Source organism: Phoca vitulina, unplaced genomic scaffold, assembly GCF_004348235.1.
Source record: "Phoca vitulina isolate PV1807 unplaced genomic scaffold, GSC_HSeal_1.0 scaffold36, whole genome shotgun sequence".
In the NCBI taxonomy this organism is placed as follows: domain Eukaryota; kingdom Metazoa; phylum Chordata; class Mammalia; order Carnivora; family Phocidae; genus Phoca; species Phoca vitulina.
In genome coordinates this window covers 18,254,524-18,280,077 of record NW_022589739.1, presented here as the reverse complement: position 1 = coordinate 18,280,077, position 25,554 = coordinate 18,254,524, and the positions used below count along the sequence as shown (strand labels likewise).

General features: G+C 48.2%; 1 protein-coding gene across 4 annotated transcripts in view; it reads left to right on the top strand.

Moving 5' to 3' along the window:
- TENM4 (teneurin transmembrane protein 4) overlaps positions 1–25,554 on the top strand; it is a 1,359,030-nt gene that overhangs the window by 1,292,946 nt on the left and 40,530 nt on the right. For 3 of the 4 annotated variants that reach the window (XM_032427011.1, XM_032427009.1, XM_032427012.1), the window contains 7 exons: positions 748–1,009; positions 3,587–3,854; positions 6,178–6,321; positions 8,955–9,204; positions 11,481–11,501; positions 19,443–19,675; positions 23,314–23,468. In XM_032427011.1, coding sequence (XP_032282902.1) covers positions 748–1,009; positions 3,587–3,854; positions 6,178–6,321; positions 8,955–9,204; positions 11,481–11,501; positions 19,443–19,675; positions 23,314–23,468 — 1,333 coding nt within the window. The remainder of the gene's footprint in view (positions 1–747; positions 1,010–3,586; positions 3,855–6,177; positions 6,322–8,954; positions 9,205–11,480; positions 11,502–19,442; positions 19,676–23,313; positions 23,469–25,554) is intronic. The other variant, XM_032427010.1, reaches the window with a different exon arrangement.

Here is a 25,554-nt window from a genome sequence, read left to right as displayed (position 1 = left end):
AAAGAAAGAAAGAAAGAAAGAAAGAAAGAAAGAAAGAAAGAAAGAAAAAGCCCAGACTCTTAAATTCAGAGAACAAATATGGTTGTCAGGTGGGGTGGGGGGGGGGAGGGTAAAATAAAGTGGATCAAGAATACATTTATCTTGGTGAGCCCGAGAAATGTATGGAATTGAAGCATTATATTGTACACCTGAACCTAATATAACACTGTATGTAAACTATACTTGAATAAAAAATCCATTTGAACCTTTCCATTTTAGAGATGAGAAAATTAAGGATCAGAGAGGCTAAGCGATGTACTCAAGATCACACAGTATCTCACGGTGGAGGCAGGACTAGGCTTAGGGCTCCTAATAACAGGGCAGGATCTGTTCCAACTTGTCCTGCTGACGTTTCCCTGGGCTTCAGCCCTAAGACGCCCTAAGTACCAGAAGCAGCAGGGCAGAGGCCCATCATCTGTCCTCTGTCCTGGCAAATGGCTCTCCATAGCAGTGATTATTCATGTTGGTTTTGGTAAAATCTCTATAATGAATCATTTTTGCGAAAAAACAACAATGCTTTCTGGAATCTGTTACTGTTTGTGGCTTTAGTGAAGTCTTTAAGTTTTAGGGTCTCCTCAACAAGTACCAGAGCTTTGGTGTAATTTTTTGCTCCTGTCTCTCTCTCTCCGCCCCCCCCCCCCCCTCCTCATTGCCTGTCTCCTGCTTTTCCTGCTCCCCTCTTCTTTCCATCCCTCCCCTCCCAAACAGCTTTGACCTGGTCACAAACGGCGGCATCTCCATCATCCTCCGGTTCGAGCGGGCACCTTTCATCACACAGGAGCACACCCTCTGGCTGCCTTGGGATCGCTTCTTTGTCATGGAGACCATCATCATGCGCCACGAAGAGAATGAGATTCCCAGCTGTGACCTGAGCAACTTTGCCCGCCCCAACCCTGTCGTGTCCCCATCCCCACTGACGTCCTTCGCCAGGTCCTGTGCAGAGAAAGGCCCCATCGTTCCAGAAATTCAGGTACCCAGCCTTCTTAACTGTATTTCTCCATGCTTTTGTTCCACTGGTGGGGAGGAGAGTCTCAGAGCCGGGCGGGGGGGGTGGGTTGCAGAGATCCCATCAGCGCACCCTGCAGAATCCAGCTGCCAGGCCTCACCGCACCCTCTTACACGCTTAAAACACACCAGCACCTGAAGGTGCCTGGCACACTCCAGCACAGAGTGAATTCCTGCTCCCTTTCGTCCGCCATCCAGTTCCCTTCCACTTTCCTCTACCCCACCCCCGCCTCCAATGTCCCCCTCTATTGTAAAAAATATTTATGATTATTTTTTATGATATTATGATGATAGGGTCTCCCTAGAGGAGTAGGACAGAGGAGCATCATAAGAAAGAGTAAATGAGAAAATGTGTATGAGGTGCTTAACACAATGTGTAGCGCTTAGTAAGTGCTCAATAAATTTTAGCCAGTATTATTATCATTAACATTATTTTACACACACCGCCTTCATGCCAGTCAAGGATTGCTTTGGCTCAAGTCTACATGCAGCGCTTTACTTAATTATCATTAAAAGGAAGTAATTTGGGAAAAGATGCATTTTAATTGAATGGAAATCAAGCTAGATTCTTTGCCTAACGGAGCTGTGCAGAGTTAAATGTCTCCCGCCATCCCAGCCCAATTTCTCATGGCGGGAACAAATGCCAGGGGAAGAGGAGAGGCAGCAGGGAGAGGCCCCAGCCTGGCTCGCTTGCCCAACCAGAGCTCAGGCCATGTGCGTGTTAATGGGTTGCTGGTGCCCGCGGAGCAGGGAGCATAGACACTTTTGTGTGTATGTTCCATGCCTGGCCCAGCAGACACATCTCTGTGAGTGGCTTCAGGCACCAGCCCACAAGAAGGACATACGACCATTTTGAAATTCTCGTTGCACCCACAGGTTGAAACCCTCACTCCTTTTCAGAGATGCAGTGCTTGTCTCCTGTCTCAACTACCAGGCTGACCTTTCCTTTGAAATGGTTGTCAGTGAAGACAGAGCTTGCTGGAGAGAAGTAATTTGTTACTCAACCCTGGTTCAGCTCCAGCTAGACATTTTCCCAGGAGCAGGGACTTTGGAACAAATGAGGTTAAAGGTCTGACCCTCTTCACAGTGCTCCCTGGGCTGGGTGTCTGCAAGCCCAGCTGGGTCACAAACCTTGCTTATTATCAGATTCATGAAACACAAGAAAATAAGCTCCTGGGTTTTCCCAGTCCTATCATTGGCTGGCCTTCGCAAGCACTACGAGATGTACATTTTAAAGGGTATGTTGAGGATAAATACATATTTATGAGAGCATCAGGATGGCACTCGAAGCCTACCTGTGGTTCACCGGGGTGCAGAGCCTGCTTTGCCTAGAACTTGCAAGCTGCTTTTTAGAAAGATTGCTTTGCTTTAGGCCTAAGCCCTAAAATTTCATGTGTTCAGAATGGAGTGGGGAGAGAGTTCACATCCATCTATGATACAAAATGGACAGAAAGGAAAAAGCTTTCTTTGGGAAGGCCCAGTTTCTCCATGAACACAAGAATAGAATGATTCTTTTGTCCTTTTAATGGATGCGTTAGCCTCAATTGATTTAACGTCCCCTTCTTGAAACAGAGCCCAGAGCATCAAGCTGATAAAAGTTCTCTGCTCTTGCCATGTGCCTGAGCATCCTGGCATTGATTTTCAAGTTTCCATCTTGGAACTGAGCCCACTGCACCCAGTAGATCAAGTGCCGCCTTCCCCACCATTCTGTTCATCTAGCACTTCGGTGAACCGGGGCACGGAAACTCCATGCCGCCAATTCGACCTCTTTCCGTGGTGAGCTGGGGGGGGGCTTTGGCCACAGGTCCTCGGCAGGCTGTGCTCTCAACCCTGCATAATTGTTTGGCCAACCTCTCACGGTCTCTGTTTACTTTCCTGAAGAGGACAGCCATTGGAGGCTCTCACTTTAGGGAAGTTTTGAGGGAGACACTATCCTTCCTGCTGAGGCAGCTGTCCGCATTAGTCTGAGGGAAAGGTCTTTCTTCCTATTCTCTCCAGTCCCAGGACCAGCACCTGTAACAGCACCATCGTCCCGCTTACTGAGCCCCTGTTATGAGCTGGGCACTTTCTGTATGTGACCCTACTCCGTCCTCACACCAGTGAAAAGGAGAGGAAACTGAGATTCAACAGCTTACATGAGTTTCTCGGATGACATCCCCAGTGAATGAGAGGCACCATGACGATAAATATTTTACACGCATTGTCCTACGTGTTCCTCTCAGTAATGCAACAGGGTGAGCATCCTCATCCCCGCTGAATGGGGGAGAACCCGAGGCTCACTGAGGCAGGGTTCTACCACACGGAGTTGGCCTTGGAAACCAGGCCTTCCACCTCTTGGTTCCCTCCTCCTCCTGCTCCTCTTCACACTCTGCCTCCCCCTCTTCCTTCTCCTCTCTTTTCTAGTTCCTGCTCCTCCTCTCCCCTCAGGCCCCCCTCTCTGCTTCCTCCTCTGCCTCTTGGTCACCCAGAGTGCAGGCGCCTGACATCTCCCCTCCTCCCGTGAGTCCCTGACCATCACTTGCTGTGTAATCTGTTTCTCTAGGCTTTGCAGGAGGAAATCGCTATCTCTGGCAGCAAGATGAGGCTGAGCTACCTGAGCAGCCGTACCCCTGGCTACAAGTCTGTCCTGAGGATCAGCCTCACCCACCCTACCATCCCCTTCAACCTCATGAAGGTGCACCTCATGGTGGCCGTTGAGGGCCGCCTCTTCAGGAAGTGGTTTGCTGCAGCCCCGGACTTGTCCTATTATTTCATATGGGACAAGACAGACGTCTACAACCAGAAGGTGTTTGGGCTCTCGGAAGCCTTTGGTAAGCATAGCAGCCGCAGGACTCAAGGCCATCCCCAGAAAGACAGTAGCCCTTGGGGGGACGGGGCTCTTTCTCCATCTCCCTTGTTTCTCCTTCCTCCCTTCCTCTTCTCAGAAGTACCAACAGCTTAGTTGGCCTCCAAGTCTGTTCAGGGACCATCCATGACCTCAAAGAATGCACTCAAAGACCTGAATGTAAAAAAGTTGATCATTTAAAAAAAGGGGCTCACAAAACCAAAAGGGCCCTTGCAAAGCACTGTAGTGGTATGTGATGGATGAAAAGAGGCTTTGTGCCATAAAGATAGAGCTGTGTGGGCATTGACCTGGCCCCTCACAACCATCTGGCCCCAACGCACCCATTAAAAATGTGCGAGTCTGGAGCTCCCGGGTTTCCTCAGTTGTTTGAGATGCAGGAGCTAAGATTCTTTCTTCATCAGAAGGGCTTATTTGTCTCTTTAGGTCATTTGCAGTCAGAGAGTTTCTCTCCTTGTTGCTGTCTATTTTTATGAAGCAGAAGGTGACTGTGGCCTCACATGGGTCCCAGCCCCACTGAGACGTGGGCCTTCAGGGGCCGGCTGTGCTCATTCCAGCTTCCGTATAGAGCAGTGTGCCAGGAAGGGTTCAGAGCTGGACTGCTGGCAGACCTACCCCCTGCAGGGCTAGTCCCCCCGCCAAGCTTGGAGAGGATTAGCCCAGGGAATTCCTTCTCATCTTGAGCCCTGCTCCAATTTCATACCCTTGCTAGATTCAGCAAAGGCAGAATGAGGAAGCAGAGGAGAAATCATGTTGTAAAAAGAAAGAGAAGAAGGGAGGGAAGGCAGGCAGGTAGTCATGAAGAGAATGTCTGCAAGAGGAAGCAGAGAGGTGAGGGGGCTCCCCAAGGACGGATGAGGAAGGAACAGAGCTGGACTCATTGCAGACCTCCCCTAGTTGGGCATCCCACCCTACCTCGCAAGGGCATGTTGGGAGCAAAGATGCCTTCTCTCCATTCACTCTCCCTTCTGCAACTCAAACTACTTCTGGGGTCTCTTCAAAAACAATGAAACCTCACAACCTCTTCGGGTGAAATGAGTATCCTTCGTGTCCACCAGCCGGGGAAAAAGGGAAGCGTCTGCACAGTGGGACTTCCAAGGGCAGAGGCTCACTTTCCTGAGCTGACAGGTGACCAGGAGGAGGCGGAGAGGCTGCTAGCATGACTCAGCACGACTCCTGGTTACAGGGAAGATGCCCCTGTGGGCATTCCCCTCCTGCCGTATTTGGCCAGCAACCTTTTATGGCACCTAGGGCAACTTTTTCAGAAGCTGCCCAGTTGTTAATTCCTGCCTTGAACATGTGATAAGATATTGCCCACTTGGCGAATAGTGTCTGCACAGGAGGATACTTGAAAGAAATGGCATTCCTGTCTCTGCTAGATCCTTTCCATAGGACAGTTACAGGCTTTTTTACAAACCCAGCCTTGGGACGCCTGCCATGGTTAGCCTGCATCCTGGTGCCCTTCCAAGGAGGCCTGGATTTATGAAACAGAAGTGAAACCAGGGGATTTTCAAGCTTTAAGACCTCAAAGCAACTTCCAGCTTTCAAAGTACCTCACTGGGCTCCTTTTCCATGTATTCATTATAAACAATATTGAATTTTTTTTCTCTAGTAAAGTAATATCATTATCATTCATAAAAATTTGATAAGTGGACAAAAAATATAAATAAATTCATATATGTTTCTATAAATAATACCACTACTTGTTAACATTTAAATTTATTTTCTTCCTTTGTGTATAGTTATTTTGTGCGTGTGTGTAGATTTTTTTAAGCACAGATATAATACTGTATATAACCAGTCTTTCCAACTTAGCATTATTCCATAAACATTTTCTGTGTCACCCCATTATCTTCATAACCAAAATATGCAGTGGTGGCATAATATTCCTCAAGTGGGTACATTCTGATGGGCTCAACCTCTAGGCCCTTTTGAACTTTTAGATTACTTCCAATTTGCACTATTATAAATAATGCTGCAGTGAAGATTTTTGTGCCTAAAGTATTTTCCATACTAGAGGATCATGTCCCGGGAATCAATTCACCTGGGTCCTTTTTAAGGTGGTTAGTGGATTTCCTTTAACTTTTCCTAATAATGCACAATTGCTCTTTGAAAAGAGGATATTCAGACTCGGCATCTCTGTGTTAGTACTGCACATACATCTGGTTCCCACTGAGAAATAGGATCCTTTCTCCTTTCCTACAAAAGACAAGCCAGAGCCTTGCATGCAGATCAAAGCCAAAGCAGAGGCTTTGCTCACCTGTGCATTTTGTACCTTTTGTTTTCTACAGTTTCTGTGGGCTATGAGTATGAATCCTGCCCAGATCTGATCCTCTGGGAAAAAAGAACAGCTGTGCTGCAGGGCTATGAAATCGATGCTTCCAAGCTGGGAGGATGGAACCTGGACAAACATCATGCCCTCAACATCCAAAGTGGTGAGTGCGTGAATAGAATTCCAGCAGCCAGGCCACGGGTGTGACCCTGGTCTCATATCCTTTGTGCCCTGCCAGATAAAAAAAACAAATGCACACTTCAAATTACAGGGGCTCATGTGTGATCAGTCGTCCGAAGGATTAGTCAACAGAGATGTTCCTTGGGAGCCTGCTCTGTGCTTGTCACCACTGTGCACTGGGGATACAGAAATGAAAGGCCTCAAGAGTTGACACTCTGGTGAGATACCAGACACTTCCCAGACGGTCTCCATGCTGTGCCATCCCACACAAAAGCACAGGACCCTGGGGCATGGAACGGGGGCACCTCACCCTCTTGGTTAAGCAGGGTTCTCTCCAAAGAGAACCTCTGAACTAAGTCTCAAAAGGTCTGTAGGATTAGCCCTATATATCAAGTAGGGAGAACATTCTAGGCAGAAGGCCTGAAAGAAGAGTAATTGGAGAGAACGTTCGCTGTGGTTTGAGCAAAGGATGAAATGAAGGCAAGAGCAAAAGCCAAAGCTGGGGCTGGAGCAGCTGGAGCCCAGGCTGAGAAGATTAGGACTTTGAACTTCATCCAGAGGCAGATGTCAAGCCTGTGAAAGGTTCCAAGCATGCAAGTGACACAATCAGCTCTATATTTTAGATAGCTCACCTTGACTGTGGTCTGGGATGGGACAACTAAATACGATAAGGATGTCTCCCACCTCATCTGAAGGTGCAGTGAATGCCTATCAAAACCGCCACATGGTTTAAGGAAAAACTGACAAACTGATTCTAGAATTTATGATAGCATGAAGATTTGTCAATAGCTAGGTAGCCTTTAAAATAAGAAGAAAAAAGAGGCACTGCCCGATATTCAGCTATCCTAGAAAAACCACAGTCTCCAATACTGTGCTGGTGCTGGTACTGGAGCAGATAAATGGACTCTAGGGGACAGAGCAAGGCATTCAGAAACTGACCTGTAAGTAGTCAGGAGGACAAGTTTCAGCTAAGCGCGTCAGAAAAGCCAAAATAACAGAATTCCAAATGAGTTAAAGGTTTGTTTCTCATTCAGCTCCGAGTCTGGAAGGAGAGAGCCCAGGGCTGGCTTGGCACTCTGCGGGGTCAGAGGTCCGGGCTCCTCCCCTCCCATTGCTCTGCTCGTGCCTCCAAACCCAAGGTGATGGTTCAGGGTGACCGCTTAATTCTGGCCTTCCTATTCATGTCCCAGCTGGCAAGAAGGAGTAGAAGGGCTGAGGGCAAGCCCTTTCCAAGCCCTTTCCACCTTCCAGCAGCTGCCCACCCCACTTCTTCTTCCACACCACTGGTCACCCGCCAAGTGTAGGCAGCCCTAGATCGTCCTGTGCCCGGCCAGACAGCAGAATAAGGATGGGGACAGGATGGATCTCTGTGGATGACCACGCCACGCATACATAGGAACTGGTCCATGATGGGTAGCCTCAGGTATCAGTGGAGGATGGATAGTTACGGTAGAAATTGGCATTGGGAAAACTGGCTCAATGGGTGGAGAAAAGTAAAATTAAGTTCATATGAAATACAAAATAAATAAAGTTAATTAAAGATCTAAATTTGAAAGATAACACTTTAAAACTAATTGAAGAAAACATCGGAGAATATCTTTATGATCTCAGAGAAGGATTCCCTAAAACCAAAAAGAGCACAAATGTTACAGTAGCAAAATGATTGATTAGACTATGTAAGAATGAAAGATACCTGTTTAATAAAGGACACAGCTAATAGGTGACAGCCTGGGAGAAGATTCTGGTGACCATAAACCCAAAACTCAGGCTTCGGTATGGAAGAGGTGAGGTCGGAGGCAGGGAGTCCAGTTTGGAGGCTGTGGCAGTAATATGGGAGACAAAGGTGAGCTGGGCCTAAAAACAAACAGTGTGGGTATGGGATGAAGCCTGCAAGTCACTGAGCTCAGTCCCTTCATTTTGCTGGTAAGGAAACTGAGGCCCAAGAGCAGGTAAAGCAGTGGGGAGTCCTATGCAACATCTGGGATCAGTCCATTAGGAGCAAAACCAGGTAAAAACCCAGGTCTCTTGACTCTACCCTGGTGAGAGGAGTCTGAACTTCACTCATACGTTTCTATAAACATTCATGGGGATCTACTCTGTGTCCAGTTCTGCGCTAGGTACTGGGGGTACAGAAAGGGAGAAGACATGTTTCCACACTTGAAATGGTATCAATCTAAAGAGACAAAAATGGGTAAGTGTAATAAAAAATGCACGCTGTGGTAGAGACAGGGACTAGACGTGTACTATCTGAGAAGCAATAAATGATTCGGGGCCTGGGCTCCAGAGCACTTCTGCTGCCACCCGTGTGACCTCAGGTGAGCCACTAGCCTGTCCTTCCCCCCCCCCCGCCCCCCCCGCCCCCCCCCCCCCCCGTTAATACAGAGGGGATAATAGGACGTATCTTAGAGTCGTGAGCGTTCAATCAGAAAGGCAGGATGGCCTGTTCGGGATATTCTGGATGTTATGATGGGGGTGCAGCAGCCCTGGGGTGTGAGTCTAGAAATGGTAGGCAGAGATCTTGCATTCCTTGCAAAATCAAGGGGACTCTGTGGTTGGCCACAGAAGAGGGCCATTTCCTGCTCCATTGGTGATTCTGCCTTTTTGTCCTTGTCCCAGGCATCTTGCACAAAGGGAATGGGGAGAACCAGTTTGTGTCTCAGCAGCCACCTGTCATCGGGAGCATCATGGGCAATGGGCGCCGGAGAAGCATCTCCTGCCCCAGCTGCAATGGCCTTGCTGATGGCAATAAGCTCCTGGCCCCTGTGGCCCTCACGTGTGGCTCCGACGGGAGCCTCTATGTGGGAGACTTCAACTACATCCGAAGGATCTTCCCCTCTGGGAACGTCACCAACATCCTGGAGTTGAGGTATGTAAGATGATGCCCTCCTCACACTTCTAACAGCGTCCCTTGGCCATCCCGTGGGCCCACCTGGCATTACCTACTGCACCCAGAAGAGGGATAGACAGAGCCTCACCTGTCAGAGTCCATCTGGGACTTTTCACTTCCCAGCTCAGGGGCTGAACTATAAACTGGGGAAGCAGGTGCTGTTTTCCACAGAGCACTGCAATGAAGACAGACCACTTGTGGGACAGGGGTATATCCTTGGCGCCCAGAAGATGTAAAGGTCTGCTACCAACCATGAATTAGACTCTGGAAGCCCTTGAATTTCTTCCTGTTTCCTGGCACCAAACAGATTGGAATTAGTCCCATGAGTCTTCTTAGAAGGACAAGGACAGCAGGGTGGACACAGCCCCCATGCCAGTGTTGCCAGGTTTGGCCCTGTTACTAAACACTCATCCGAGTTAGGAAGAGTTCTCTTCAGATAAAGGCCCACGAGCTGAAATCAGGCCATGCCTCTCGGCCCCTAACGTGCTGCAGAGCCAGCCAACTCAGCCTTTTCTTTCTCCACATCCCAACCACGCATGATGGAGCACAGCCACACCTAGAGCTCAGGGAAGGGCCTGATGGGTTGCATTTTCTCTAGGCCTCCCTAAAGCAGGTCTTTTTAGAACCAAAGTATTGTCATAGGGTGGGTTCTAGGGTTACAGAGAAGCTGCGATTAAAGACAGGGGAGCCCCACGCTCCCTTTCAGGAGAAATGGCACCAAGTTCCTCAGAACTGCTTTAGGGAAGGGGATCTGCCCGTCTGCTGGACTGGGATCCATGTGAACAGCACAGGTCTGTGAGCTGGAAAGCCTTCCTCCAAAATGGGCCAGGGATGTGGAAACTCACTTTTGTGAGGTCCCAACTATTTGCCCAGTATAACAGTCCTGCAAGATACTTATCATGATTGCCCTTGACAAGCAAGAAAAAGGAGACTTGGGGAATTTAAAGAATCTGCCCAAAGTCCAGCTTCTAGAATGGCAGACCCAAACCCAGAAGGCCATCCATCACACAGCTTCTGCCTCACTAAAGAATTGTCACCTGACCCAAGGAGGGCCACTTTGGCTTTAATGCCACGTTAAATTATTTCCTGGAGGTCTGGAGGTAATTGCCTGCTGACAATTTCACTCTGCAGGATGCATGTGTAAGGAAGGGAAAGCTTGCTAGCTGACCACAGTTGTGGCAGCCCTCAGGAGGAAAGGGTTCATACTCTCTATCTCTATCTCTATCTCTATCTCTATCTCTCTCTCTCTCTCTCTCTCTCTCACACACACACACACACACACACACACACACACACACACACACGGACAAGTGAAGCAGAGGGTCTTTGGCCACGAGAAGAATCAGAAGCTCAAATTCTCTGGACTCCTAGGAGATGAGATATCAGGCTAATGAGAACCACTGGTTATTCTCTGCCTTTTTCTCTCTTTTATGAATTTCACTGCCACAGACATCTGTTTGCTCCAGTCAACTGCTCACATTGTCTTCCTGTCTCCTAGAGTACGATGGAAAGAGCCATCGACTAAGGAGTCAGGCCACCTTAGCAGAGAAGCTGTACAACGTTGGGCAAGACATTTACCCTCTCTGGGCCCCCATTTTCACATCATCAAATAAGATATCCCATTTTCCCTGCCTCGCTCCCACATTTGAGGGGAGATCATGGAAGACAATAGGCAAGGAAGGGAGGAGTTAATGAAATCTGGAAAGAAAAATAAGTTTATCAATATGTTATCATCTTAATATATTTTCTTCCCAGCCTGTTTCCCTGTTGACCCCCTCCCTTCTAAGTACAGTGTGTCTCCAATTCTGTATTCTGTTATGAGGAGGATCGCGGGGGCTTTGCGAGTTTTGAATGCCCTCTGTAGGGCCGCGTATACGGGGACAGAGACACAGCAGTGAGCGGGCGTATCTCTGGGCACGTGTCTGTGCACGGGGGAGGGAATCAGCTGTTCCAGCCTCTGTCTTAGCCCTGGTGAGGGCAGCGGCTTGTCAGCCTCCTCCTCTTCCCCTGAACTCAGAGGTAGTGGTGCCCGAGAAACCGTGCCTCTTCCGTGATATGTAGCTGCTTGTAAGTGAGCTCACTGACAAGTAATATCCAATATAAAATAAATCAGTGTCATAGCTGCTAAGTCTTTATTTATTATAGTATTGTACAGTACCATTGCTGTCAAGTTTTCAGGCTGCTAATAATGCTTCTAACCCCGCTGCTAACACCTCATTCTTTCTTCTATTCCCTGCTCTCCTGTCTTCTGTCAGAAATAAAGATTTCAGACATAGGTAAGCCAACCAGTGGAGAATTTCCCGTCTCTCCTCTGCCTTGTTGCATGTTGTATGGTAAGCTGCACGTGTCAATTTCAGCTGGCTCAATAGCAAATGAGTCCTGTGCGTTTGGAACTGATTGGGGGTAATCAGTTACCGTGAGAGGAAGTCATTAATAATGCTGGGGGCGGGTGGCGACAGCCTGCACTCCTTCCATCTCTAGCGACGTGCAGCAGCTACTCTGGTCATCTGTGGACATGACAGACTGAAATAATAGGGGAAACAATTTTAACCTTGGCATAGTAATTTGAACACCAGTCTGCTTCTCCTTGGGATAAATGAGGACATCATCCTAACTGTGTTGAGTGGCTTCGATGGTCACAGTGTCCCCACTGTCTTGAGAACATCTCGATCAGGCGAAGAACCTGGAAGAAGACAGGTTTCAGATTTGCACTTCTGTGGGCATTCTGGATGCCTTGGCTTTGGTGGTTGGGACACGAGGTGACCCCACCAGAAAGTTTGCCAGCAAGGACAGAGTGGGGGAGGATTTTCCAGACCATATGGACCACCCAAAAGAGTGGTCCCCAAATAGGAGCTTTGTCCCAGGGTAGATTTGTCACGGAGGCTCACTGTGACACTGCAGCAGGCGGAGAGGGCCTCATCAGACGCACCAGGAGGACTGTCTGCCCATCAGCACTGCTGTCTTTGTGGCGCTAGTCTGACTCCCGGGGAACAGTCGCCTCACACACATCTGGATGACTTGAAAGTAGCTGTGGGCAGATGGAGCTGGGGCTGCCACAGAGGTGGCTCTCAGTTATCCACATGTGGCTCCCATCAAACTGGGACATGGGGTAAGTGCTAAGTTGGGATCAAAGAAAATCTTAGGACAGTGGAAGGAGTTAGACAGACCCAAATCCGGTAATGTTTATATCCACACCTATGTAATTAGATATAGTATTAATGTAACAATCATATATATTACTTTTTTTAAGACTTTATTTATTAGAAAGAGAGAGCACGAGCGGGGGGGAGGGGCAGAGAGAGAAGCAGACTCCCCGCTAAATGCAGAGCCCGGAGCCCAACATGGGGCTCGATCCCAGGACCCTGGGATCATGACCTGAGCTGAAGTCAGACGCTTAACTGACTGAGCCACCCAGGCGCCCCAATCATATATATTGTTTTAAGGTTATAATAATTAACATGGATAGAGCATCTCATGTGTGGCAGAGAGAGCGTTCGGTGATTTACATGGACGGTAGCAGTTCATCCCCAAACCACCCTGTGAGGTAGGTGCTCTTGCCACACCCAGTTTACAGATGAGGAAGCTGAAGCTCTCCTGTTGTGTGACCTTGAAAAAATCACTTCATCTTTCTAAGCTTTTGTTTCTGCCTGGAAGTTAACAAAGTCACTCTTGGAGGCTGTTTTACGGGTTACAGAGGTTGCTTGTAAAGTATATAGCATTGTGCCAGGCACAGAGGGGAGCTGCAGACATGGTTGTTGTTGTTGTTGTTATTATTATTATTATTATTATATGTATTATTACTATCATCATAACCATTATATGATGATGATGGCATCTCCATCTTTCCCAAAAAGGAATTCAGTCCTCTTATAACCAAAGACACACGTCTTAAAGTAAATTAAATAGAAGTTGAGAACAAAGGAAAAAAGGAGGAAACACATATGTGATTGTATGTTAAACTAGCCCCTGAACTTCCTGGCAGCCAGAGTAAACAGGGAAACATAATTATTCTCATGGTTTGCATTATCAGAAATGGGAAAATATGCTCACTTCTCAGAGGGGGGAGTATTTTTTTCCTGACACTGAAATCTCTAAAGAATTTTCAGTGAGCTTCATATGGCTGATACTGAACTGTGAATCGATACATATCCCCAAGTTGGGTTTTAGAGAGAACACAGAAGTACGTTTCATATGAAGATTTGGGGTGAAAACCCAGCATTTCACATGAAAACCTTCCGTCAGTGGTGGTCACTGGCTGGGACGCAGCTGAGCTACAGGGGACAGAACTGGGAAGAGTCAGGAGGCCAGGGCTCCTGTCCAGCTTTGTGGCACACTCTTCGGGTGCCTCTGGGTTGGTCACCCAGCATTTCCGGTTTCCAGTCTCATCATCTGTAAACCGTGAGAGTTGTGGTTTTGATGCCTTTTGTTTCTGATGTTTTGTGATCTTTTGATACATCCATGGCACAATTTCAAAGCCAGCTTCCTGCCCTCCCTCAATTCATCGCTTTCTCGGGCGCCAAAAACTACTTCTGAAGTAAACCAAAGTGGAAGGAAAACAGGAATTTCTTTCTGCCTTCTCCAGTTTCCTAAAGAAAATATGGAGTGAAAGACCCGGGTCCCAGCTCTGATTTTAACTGGCACTTGGATATTGGTAAATCCCTCCCTCTCTACAGGCCTTTGTGTCCCCGTTTGTAAATGTCAGAAGTGGGTTAAAAATTCTAAAATGTCCTCTCTGCCCATGAGCATTTTCTGTCTCAGCTGTTCCCAGGAGTGGCGGTCGCGTGTGTGCTCCCCAGGGCAGTCTGGTGCCTCTCTGTCCAGCCTCCATGCCAGCCCGCCACGCAGGGCATACTCAGTCCAGGGACCCCTTGGGCATCTTCCCTGGTGGACCCCTTCAGGGAATGAGGATCCTCATCTTCTTCTAGATCTCTGCCCCAGGGGCGTGGAGGAATGCTTGAGCCTGTTGTTCTGAAGCACATTTGAACTCAGGTCCCCATCGATCCCAGCTGCACACATGAAGTTAACTCCAACAGAGAGGCCTTTACTGCCCCAGGAAATAGGCCTGGCAGGACAACAGTAGGTCTGACATACTTGGCTTTCCCATTATGCAGTAACATAAATACCCTGAAGGTTTCTCCAGGTAACCAGCTGCCATTTATTGGGCATTTTTATTTCTTAATGGAACAGGCACTATGCTCAGCGATTTATATTCTTTATACAATGTTGTCCTCAAAGTAGCCCTTTGAAGTAGTTGTGGTAATCCCCATTTCTCAGATGAAGAAATTAAGGCTCAGAGTAATGAAGTGATTTGCCCAAGGTCACCTACCAAGTGGATGGTAGAACCAGCATTTGAACTTCACCCTGTCATTGTGGCTCTTCCCACTGGTTCTAAGAACCAGTAAATCAAGTTCTGCCAGGGCTGCCACCAGATGCAGCCAAAGGATGCTCGTTTGTAGACATTCCTCTGAGACAAAGGGAGAATTCTCACTCAGAAGCAGGGACTAGAGTGCCTCTGGTCCCTGGACTCCCAGCTCCTACCAGGAAATTCCCCACAGCATCCAGAAAGAGGGCAGAGTGAGGCTTGATTTCAGCTCATGAACTTCGGGAATGACACCCTCAGAGTCTCCAAGAGTGTCCGTAGCTTCCAGAGGTGCCAAGTTCATGTCTATGGAGGTAGAAAAGAATGTGGGTCCCTCGGTGGACTCCTGGAAACAGAGCCGTGACCCTCCCCTGTGCCCAGCCTGGCCCAAGATGCTAGAAATCAGAGCTGAATCCGGCACGGTCCCTGCTGCAGAGCTGGGCCTGGGGCTCCACCTCACGCAGGGATGGTTTTTAGAGTATTCCAAGGCCTTGCTCCTCGCAGTGCAGACAGGCAACCCTGGCTCCTCCGAAAACTTGTTAGAAATACAGGCTCTCAGGCCACACCCCAGAACTGCTGAACTGGAATCTGCATTTTAACACGATCTCCAGGTGATTCATCTGCCCATTAAAGTTTGAAGAGCACTGCTGTAAGGCCTCAGTTTCCAGATCTGGCTGTGCCTCGGAGTCACCTGGAGTGATCTTAAAGGTACAGATGCCCAGGCCCTTCAGATGTTGTCAGTGAGGCTTTTCTTTTCCTTTTTCTTTTTTTCTTTAAGCTTCTCTGGTGAATCTGATGTGTAACCATCACCGATAAGCACCATCACTGTAAGCTCCTTAGCATTAGTATTTCCTCTGTACACTCCCAGGGAGGCAAACAGTCACTCATTCGCTTATTCCGAAAGTCAGTAGACCTTTCTGGAACACTTACTCTGCACCAGCCCGGAGCTAAGCAGCAGGGCCTCGAAGCTGGTCCTTGCTCTTGAAGAGTTCAAGATGTCATTGAGGAGAAGACAACTAAACAGAGAAGTGTTAAGGTGCTGCAGGCACTAAAGTTATATTCTGCTGAGGGCCTGGTGATGCCACAGCGGAAGTGGCCAGTTAGCCGGTGGAGGAGAGCGGGGCCTGGGAACCCAGGGATGGCCATACAGACGAGATGACGCTGGAGCCGGGTCTCAGGACAGGGTCTGGTGCTCCCCGGTGGGGCAGGGCAGGGCCGTTTTCAAGGCCCTGAGAGGCAGTGTGGGCAAATAGGAAGAACACAGCCTTTAGGTCAAGAAGATTGGAGTTGGAAACCCATCCTGCCACTCAGCAGTCTCCAGCCCTGGTCAAGTCACTTCACCTCTGGTAGTCTCCGTTTTCTGAAATATATATATGTAAAAAACAACAATCACCTGCCTTACACAGTAGTTGTGAGGAGGGTCAGGCTCTGTGTATAAAGTTCTAGGATGGTGTCTGGGACAGAACAAGCCCCCAGAGGTGGTAGCAGATGCTCTCGTACCAGCGACAGTCATCTCGGCAAGCTCTGCCCCGCCGAACGGTGGTCCTGCCCCCGGCAGAGGTCCGGTGGCTGCTCCCTAGGCAGGTGACATGAGGAAACAGTGCCCTGAAGGCTGTCAAAGAGCTCTACCTACCGGAAAGGGCTGTTGAGATGTCTAATTTCATTTGATCCTGATGACAAGCCTGTGGGCCAAGCAGAGCAGGAACTTCATCAGCTGACAACCGAGGGACCTACAATTTGAGCGATGTAGGTGACTTGCTCAAATTAGAACCCACGTCTCCTAAGCTCAAAACTAGCATTTTTTCCCTACACTTCCCTGACCACCAGATGGCAAATATGTCCTTGAGCACAAAAGATGGGCCGCAGCTCTTTCAGACTCTCTGGGACAGTCCTGCCAGTGCCAACCCCTTCTGGAATTCACTGAGCTGAGAAACTGTACATGAGTGACACGTCTCTGGGTCAGTGCAGGAAGACAGGAGCCAGAAACTCAGGGGGCGGGCGCCTGGGTGGCTCAGTCGTTAAGCGTCTGCCTTCGGCTCAGGTCATGATCCCAGGGTCTTGGGATGGAGTCCCACATCGGGCTCCCTGCTCGGCAGGAAGCCTGCTTCTCCCTCTCCCACTCCCCCTGCTTGTGTTCCTGCTCTCGCTATCTCTCACTCTGTCAAATAAGTAAATAAAATCTTTAAAAAAAAAAAAAAAAGAAAGAAACTCAGGGGGCAAATCTAAGTGGACAGGGCCCCCACCATACTCCCTCTGGGACACATTTTCTGCCAAGGTGGATAGCACCAGTTTATCATGAGCGATGCACAAAGAGATGAAATGATCTCCCCCACCTCACAGCTGTCAGCGGGAAAGCAGAGAGGTCAAGGTTGCCCTGCAGGGCAGAGTGGGATCTAAGGCCTTCTGTTTAGCCAGAGTCCGTGTCATCTGGGAAGATTAAAGGATAAGTCTCAGGGGGCATTTCAAGATAAACAGGACATCTCTCCTGTTATCAGTTTCCCCCAAAAGAGAAGCGAAAGAAACACCAATAATTTGAATGAAAATGATATTTAAATAAGCTCAAAATGGAGATGCCATCCATTTAAAGCCAATGGCTACTATGCCCTGGAAGGCACCAAGTTGAACATTGGAAATACAAAAATGAATACAATCCCGTCTCTTCCCTTCAAGTGTTGACTGTCAGATTTGGGAGACAGCCTCATAAATAAATAGTCACAGCATTATGTGAAGTATCCTGTTACCCAGTTATGAACAGATAGGAATCTCCACGCACAGGGGTCAGGGAAGGTTTTGCCAGAAAAGATACCATTGAGCTGACACCTGAAGAATGAGTAGAAGTTCAGCAGGGGGACAGAATATTCCACAGAGCGGGGATGGAAGGTACAGAGAGGTGTGGAGGTGTGGGGGAGGAGGGGACAAGGTGCTGGAGTGCAGGCCGTCTGCTGGGAGGAGGCTGGGGAGAAGAGACAGCGGCAGCGTGTGAAGGGCCCTGTGTGTTGCTCGGCTGGGGAGTCTGAACTCAGCCCAGAAGCCATGGGGAGTCCTGGAAGGGAGGGCATTGGCACGGGGGTGACGGGATGATGTCTGGGTTAGAACAAGGAAGAATGGCCTGGGGAGGACCCAGGCTGCAGGCGGAGAGACCTGCCTATTATTTGAGGTGATGGGACAGTTGTGTTGGGTCTACAGAGGAAGGACAATTGGAGAAAATCATGTCACCTCCGTCTAATTCAAGGAGAGACAATAAAGAGAGGCTATCTTGGGTCTGGGAACCCGGCCCTGTTAAGAATCAGCCAGTCCCCAAGACAACGCCCAAAGCAAGGGATGGTTATGATGACGGGCCAGATTAAGACCTTCAGAGACCTTGACACTAAAAAGATGACGATGCCCCCGTCTTCATGTGTAATTCAAAAAACACCAATCTGTAAAATAAAATTTTGTTTTTCAAAAGGACCCAAAACCTACATGCCTGATAAAACGTAAAATCACTTCCTTCTAGACTTTTCTGATTCTCTTACTTGCATCTTGAAGATTTGTACAGTGCCCCTCCTTTGCTGGCACTGCTCAGTCTGCCCTCTGAATCCCCAGCACGGTTTGCATCCCACCATCCAGTGAAAGTGGCCAGTGTCGGGCCATCCAACCTGAAAAGAGGGAGAGTCCCTTGAATCAGAAGACTTTCCAGAGGCTTGGAAGTGGCTACCAGTATTAAGATGCAGTTTGAGGGCCTGAGAATGACCAGGCCATGCACAGGGACTGAAAGTTAGCTTTCCAGAAGTTAGGAGTCCAGCTCCAATTCAGCCTAGACTTGGAAGAAATTATAAAGTAGTAGCATGTGATAGGACAGTTCAGGTTTAATTAGGGAGTCCTCTCCAACTGTAAAAAAAAGACATAATGACTAGGAATTAAAATAACAGTTACGATTATTGAGTATCTACGATGTGCCAAGCACTATGCTAAATAATCTTCAGATATGATTTTATATAATTTTCTCAGTACACCGACAAAGTAGCTGTTCATACCCCATTTTGCAGAGGCTTGAGGCTCAGAAGGCCAGCTAACTTGCCCAGGTTTCAGAACCTGGAAATGACAGAGCCAGACTTGGAACCCAGACTGATCTGATTGCAGTACTTGTGCATTTTTCCTGCCATGTGCCCAGGGCCACTGCCTTGTCTCTGCCACCCTCCCTAAGGTCATGGTCTACCTCTGCCTCCCTCTGTCGGCAGAGCCTTGTCTTTAGGACTGGTTTCCAGAAACAGAACTGCCCCCTTGTTTTCTTTCTTTTTCCTTGGGCGTTGCTGCAAATTACAAACTCATCCTGCAATTCCTTATATCTGACTGCAGAAGGGAGACTCCTGGGCTCCTGATCAGTATGACGTAGGTCTGAGTCGACAGAAGACTGTATTGTCACTGACTGGGAGTCAGAGCTGGCCAGGGTCTTATCAGCCAGTCCTGACGTGGCTGGGGGTGGGACTGCCATACAAACCCAAGGGAGAAGGGCTTGTGTTTTGAACTCTTGAAGTGTTTTTTTAGAGGCAAGCCCTGTCGTGTTTCTGGCTTGGATTTACAGGCCACCCATGGTAAGCCTCCCTGATAATCCTTTTAAGAAAACACGTGTTGAGCTCCTCATATGGACATGGTGCTGGGCCGGGCATCACAGTCATTGGCAAGAGCTTCTTGTATTAACAGTTAGGTAAGAGGGATAGTGAAGCCAACCACTGGGGTCAGAAAAATTGCAGAACCGTCACCCAAAAGAGGGACACCATCCCCAGGTGACTTTTTGCTTGGATTCAAGCTGTACCTCTGTGGTCTCCTGATGGAAAGGAAGAAAGGGCTCACCAAAGGGTGTGTCCTTATTTCACAGCCATAGCCCAGCGCACAAATACTACCTGACCACGGACCCCATGAGCGGGGCTGTCTTCCTCTCGGACACCAACAGCCGGCGGGTCTTTAAGATCAAGTCCACCGTGGTGGTGAAGGACCTCGTCAAGAACTCTGAGGTGGTCGCGGGGACAGGTGACCAGTGCCTCCCCTTCGATGACACTCGATGCGGGGATGGGGGCAAGGCCACCGAGGCCACACTTACCAACCCCAGAGGTAAGGCCTTGCTTTTTAAACTCAATCGGTAACATTGACGGGGGTCCTGATAATTAACTTCCCAGGAGTGGGGAGTCCAACTCCACACTCAGGCTTAAAACTGGAAAAAATTATAAATAAGCCCCATGTGATAGCAAAATTCAGGCTTCATACCCACTCCATTTTCAAAAGAAATACATGCTTATCCTTGTGAAAGCATTTTGGAAAATACCAAGGAGTCTACAGGGAAAAGTTAAAATTGTCACAATTCCACCTGCCAGAAATATTCCCAGGTAACATTTCCTGTCTTTCCTTCTAGTCCTTTTTCTGTGTGTTGGTGTGCATGTGTTTGTGTGCTCACCAAAAACAGACAAAGTTGTGGTCACGTTAAAAAACTGTTTTGGTAACCTTCTTTTTTTTTTCCCTAACTGATATATCATGAACATTTCCCCATGTTATCAGTCTTCTCTGCCCTCATTTTTTGTGGCCATAGAGCATTCCATCAAATGGATGTCCCATCATTCACTCCTCAGTCCCCTCCTGTTGGACATGTATGCTCTCTCATGTTATTGTTTTATCAGAACATTGCAGCGTATCAGCTTTGTAGATGCTCACATGCCATAGGACGGGTTAACTGTTGGCTTCAGTTTTGAGTCCTTCAAAAAGTTAGACCTCTTCATACCCACAATTACAATTTTCCATTCACTTATTCAGCATGTATTCACTGAGTGTGCAGTGCACTATGGTTGCATAGGTAAGTTCGATGTAGCAGAAGAAATAAGACTTGAATGTGAACCACTAATGTGGGAGAGAGAAAGGGGAGCTTCTCCCTGAGAAGCAAGGAGACATGTGCACAGGACTCAGAATTCTATACTTCATAAGGTATCCCACAAAAATGTCATATGTGATTATATTAGTAAATGGTGCCAGATTTCAGGGCATCTCCTGGACCCAGCTCTGCCCCTCATGAGTAGAATTAATGTCTGTGACAGTGGTTGGTAAAATGCAGTCGGTATGTGCACTTTCCAGTCAAAGCATTCGAGTCTAGTGAAATCAGGCTGTTCTGTATTCAGATTCAGTCATTGTCACCTCATAGCCGTGTGAGTTTCGCAGAGTTGCTTAACCTGTCTGAGCCACACTTGCCTCGCCTATGAAATAGAAATGTACTGCACAGTCGGAGTACAGATTAAATCTGATCAGAGTGAAAACGCTTAGTTCCGTGGTTCCAGGCACCTGATAAACATCTCATAAATAGTGACGTCTATTATAATTGTTATATTACATTACATTATGTTATCACACTATATAGCATCATATCTCATCTCATCTCATCTCTCTCACATACCTGGACTGGTCAGGTGGTAACTGTGGGGTAAGTATTGTGACTTCCGCGGTCCCAGTTATGATTTCCTAACCCTGAGCGAGTAGTAGCCTGCAGTGGAAAGAACACCAGGCTTGCACTTAGGGATCCTGCATCATGATTTGGTCCTGCAGCTCCCTGGCCTCTGACCTCCTCCTCTGGGCCTCAGTTTTCCCATTGGTAAATGAGCAGATGGGGCTCCATGGATCCCCAAGACCCCGTTCAGTTACAGCATTCTGTTCTCTCAGAAGTAAACGTTTTTTCTGAAAATGTTATTCTCCCCAGGGCTTTCTCAGTTGCCCCCCCACACACAGATGCACGCACGCGGATGCACACACGCGGGCACCCAGATGCAGCGGCAGGGAAATTGCCCCAAAGTCTGTAATTAACCCCGAGAGAAATGACAAGGGTGCCACGGCACGCAGACACTTCACAGAAGGGAGGAGAAAAGATGTCCATCTATTTAGCACAACAAAAGGAGAAAAATCTGAAGTAATTAATCAGGGGGCAGATCACTTCTATTAGCCTGTGCAACCAGCTTTGTAAACAAGAAACCCGATTGTTCACACAGCACTCATCAGTCCCAGCAGATGGAAGAAAAAGACAGAGCATAGCCAGGCAGACAAGAAAACTCCTGTCCTGGTACTTACAGAATGCAATTAATTTAGACTCTAGGCAGGGACAGAAGAAAGGCATCCCTGCCTGAAGGCTGCCTTGTCCTCTGTGTGAAATCGCCCTCCGGCCCTGAGCAGCCTAACGAGGGGGTGGACAGACCTACTGCTCCGGGGAGTCTTCAGCACTCAGAGGCCCTGGGGTGTCTGAAACCACCCCAGTCCTGGACACATGGACCCCAAGAGCAAGGGCCTCCACAAAGCACTGGTCAAGTTCTCAGAATTCTCAGTCACTAGTAATTATTGAGGGCTAATACAAGTGTCAGCTATTATCCTCCCCGTTTTGTTGACAAGAAAGCTGGATTCAGTGAAGTGACACGGCCAAGGGTCTACAACTGGAAAGCTTTCTCTTGCAAGTGCCTCTACCCTTCTTTCATTTCAGTGCCCAGAGAAGCCTGAACAGAACACAACTGACTGGACTCTCCTTTTCTTCATCATGTCACTCCCTGGGGCACTCGGCAGGGCCCTGACTCATTTCCGCCCTCCCCCCTAGCCTGTGTGCTCCCTGGGGGCCCATCTTGTCTGTCTCTCAGCCCCAGCACCCCTGAGCAGTTCTCGGTTTGGTCGGGCTATGTCTAACCCTTGGGGTGGTAATTTGGGGTGGAAATCAGTATCACCCATGATAAAACATATCTTAGTCCCAGTCCCAGCCACCCCCAGAATTAGTATTTCCAGGAGTGAGGCCAAGCAGGTATACGTTGGGAAAAATAAAGACTCTTCTGGTGATTCTGATATACATCACTGGTTAAGAAGCACTGATTTATTGTATTAGAGTGATTCTCGAACTTTGTTTTAGATCATTACCACCTGAGGTGCTTGTCAAAAATACAGATAGATATTCAGGCTCTGCTTGAGGTTTTCTGAACCAGCTCCCTGTGGAGTACATAATAGAAAACGCACACACATCCAGGAGTGAGAAGTACAAATTGAGAACAATCCCTTCATTTAAGAGCTGAGAATACAAATGCAGAGACATCCAGTGACTTGCCCAAGGTCACACAGCTGGTCATGGAGAAAGTGAACGGTGAATTCAGGCTGCTCTCATCCATGTGCCTTTCTTTAGACATTTATTTCACCCATATTCTCTACACACATCCAAAGCGTTCATGTTTAGACTCTATACATCTATAATAACCAATAAAAATAAAATCAGAATAGAAAACAGGAAGGATGATTATCTTGGGAGAAAATAAAAATTGTTACCAAAAAGGGAATTTGATTATTATAATTAAAAGGCTTCATAAGTAGATTAACTTAAATAATTCACAGTTTTGACATTGAAAAAGGTTCTCCTTACCACTACCTCTAATGCTTGACAAACCCCCAGAAGCAGGAGTCTGGTTTTGGCGGCTAGCTAAGCTGACAGGCAAAAATCTCTAGAGGCAGTAAGGTGGAAGGACCAGAGTCCTGGAGAATCAGAAGACTTGAGTTCTAATCCCTGGTCTGAACAAGTCACCCTAAGCCCCTGGGCATCTGTCTTCAGGACTTTAAAAGGGGAATGAATCCTGTGGGGAGGATGTCCTCAAATCACAGAGGGGAGGTTCTCCATCAGCCTGGAAGGTTCCATGAGCATGTCAGTTGTTACCACCTCTAATGATGCATTCCCTGTTTCGGCTTCTCTTTCTCAGGCATCACGGTGGACAAGTCTGGGCTGATTTACTTCGTGGATGGCACCATGATCAGACGCATTGATCAGAACGGGGTCATCTCCACCCTGCTGGGCTCCAATGATCTTACCTCGGCCCGGCCCCTCAGCTGTGACTCTGTCATGGATATTTCTCAGGCAAGGAGAAAGCTTTGCTTGCTAGAACCCTGGGGCTGCACGCTCATCCTCTCACCTAATACCCAGCCCTCCCGCCGGCCCCCCATCTTTATACCACACTAACCCTTGAAGAGTACACTCTTGGTTCTGGGCCTGGGAAAAACACTAAGGACAAAGAGATGAGTAGGGCATAGCTTGGTGCTCTGGGAGTTCACCATCAGGGGAGACAGGTGGGTGACAGAGGGATCTCAGGGGAGAGTGAAGAAATCTGCCCAGGGAAGTTTCAAAGGCAGCAGAAATTCACGTGGTATGAATTTAGATCCATAGCTGCCTGTGAGTTTCCTCTTTGGAAATACTTACAGTACCTGGACATTGTCTTTTCTCTTCCTGTACTATAAACTCCATGGGGACAGGAATTCTGTCCATCTTTTCCTCTGCTGTAACCAGAGGTATACGGTATACGGTAGGAGTATAACCAGTATTTGGTGACTGACAGATTGAATCCTAGCTTTGCCACTCACGAGCTGATTAATTTTAGACAAGTTCCTGAAGTCCTTTGAGCCTCTCTTTTTATATCTTTAAAATGAAAATCATTGACTTCAGCCTGGCAGGATTGCTTGGAGAAAACATGAACAGTGAATACTGGGCTGCTAGCATTGCGTGGCTCTTCAAAGGCGGTCAACAAACAGAAGTTCTGGTGCCCACTTTCACAACGGAAGTGCAATCTGTGCCAGGTTTTGAAGGTGAAATAGGGGTTGCTGGTTGGCAAGGAAGAACGGAGGCATCTCACACAAAGGGAGCAGCATGTGCAAAGGTACAAAGATATTAATGGGCCTGCAACAGTCAAGGATCGTTGGACGTTGGAAGGCATTGGAATAAAGAAGCAGCAGTTGAAACTGGAAGCATGATTTGGGGCCAGTTAGGGAAAGGCTTTCCCGTACCATGCCAGAGAGTTTGGACCTTAGCAGGGAACACCGGGAACCCAGTGTAGACCCGGTGACTGGCCATTCAGCATGTCCTTAGTTTGTCCCACAATGTCTTGGCAAGGAAAGTGTCCTTTATTGCTCGGGCCTTTTCCAGGGCCTGGCCGGAGCTGAATCAGTGAACATCCTTCTTGCCAACATTAGCAAAACCAAGGGAAAAAGGAAGGCAGGAGTTACATTAAATTGCAGAGTGGTGTCAGCAATAACCTCACTTAGCTTTTTAAACCCCCTGCACAGAGGCCCTTTTCCACTGACTGCTGATCTGCTCCCTGTTCTTTGCAGGCCGCAGAGGCTGGGAGGCCTCACTGGGCATGCCTGCCTGTTAGTGGCATGTGTCGTGGAGCGCCGTCCCCAGAGCCCCCTGGCTGTCGCTGGCCATCCCAGCACCCGCCTCACACCCCTTTCAGTTGCTGGCATGGTTTTCTTCTGCGCCAACTAATGTGATTGTTACGCCCCCGAATGAAATCTGTTCTCTGCCACTTGTCTTCCCAGTTTGGCAGCCTTCCCCCTGCTGGCTAGAGAGTTTCCCTCTCCAGCCTGTGAACAAGCTGGAATTACCCGTCAGGAAGCTGCCACAGCCTGAGGATGTACGCGCGAGTACTTTCAATTCTCAAAATGGGCCCTGAACCAGCCAGCACGGGCGCTGAAAATTTTCAATCCACACATTGGAAAGCTGTGTAACTTTAGGTAGAGGTGCTCCAAGCAGCCAGATCCAAGTCTTGGAGGACAACTGGCAGATAGTGGAGTAGGGAAAAAAACCCACACTTAGCTTCAGAAATCCTGGACCGCGGTCCCTTTGCCCCTGGTCGTCACTACCCTCATCTGAATCGAAGCATGGAATTCTTTTTACCAAACTCTCTGGACACAGGCTGATATTTTTATACACACGTGTGGGCAGGGTACTGGCGTTCATTCTGAGAGCTTCCTCTGTACAAACACTCAGAGCTATTTCACTGCCCCCGGGGGAGCAGGGTGGTAAGCCAGAGAGCCAAGAACACAGCTCAGAGGCAAGAGTACAAAGCAGAGAACCAAGGAACTTGCACCAGCTCCCCTGGGAGGAGATGAAGACCAGGCCCAAGGAGAAACTCGAGGGAGGCATAGAGTAGAGAAGGAACAGAAGATGT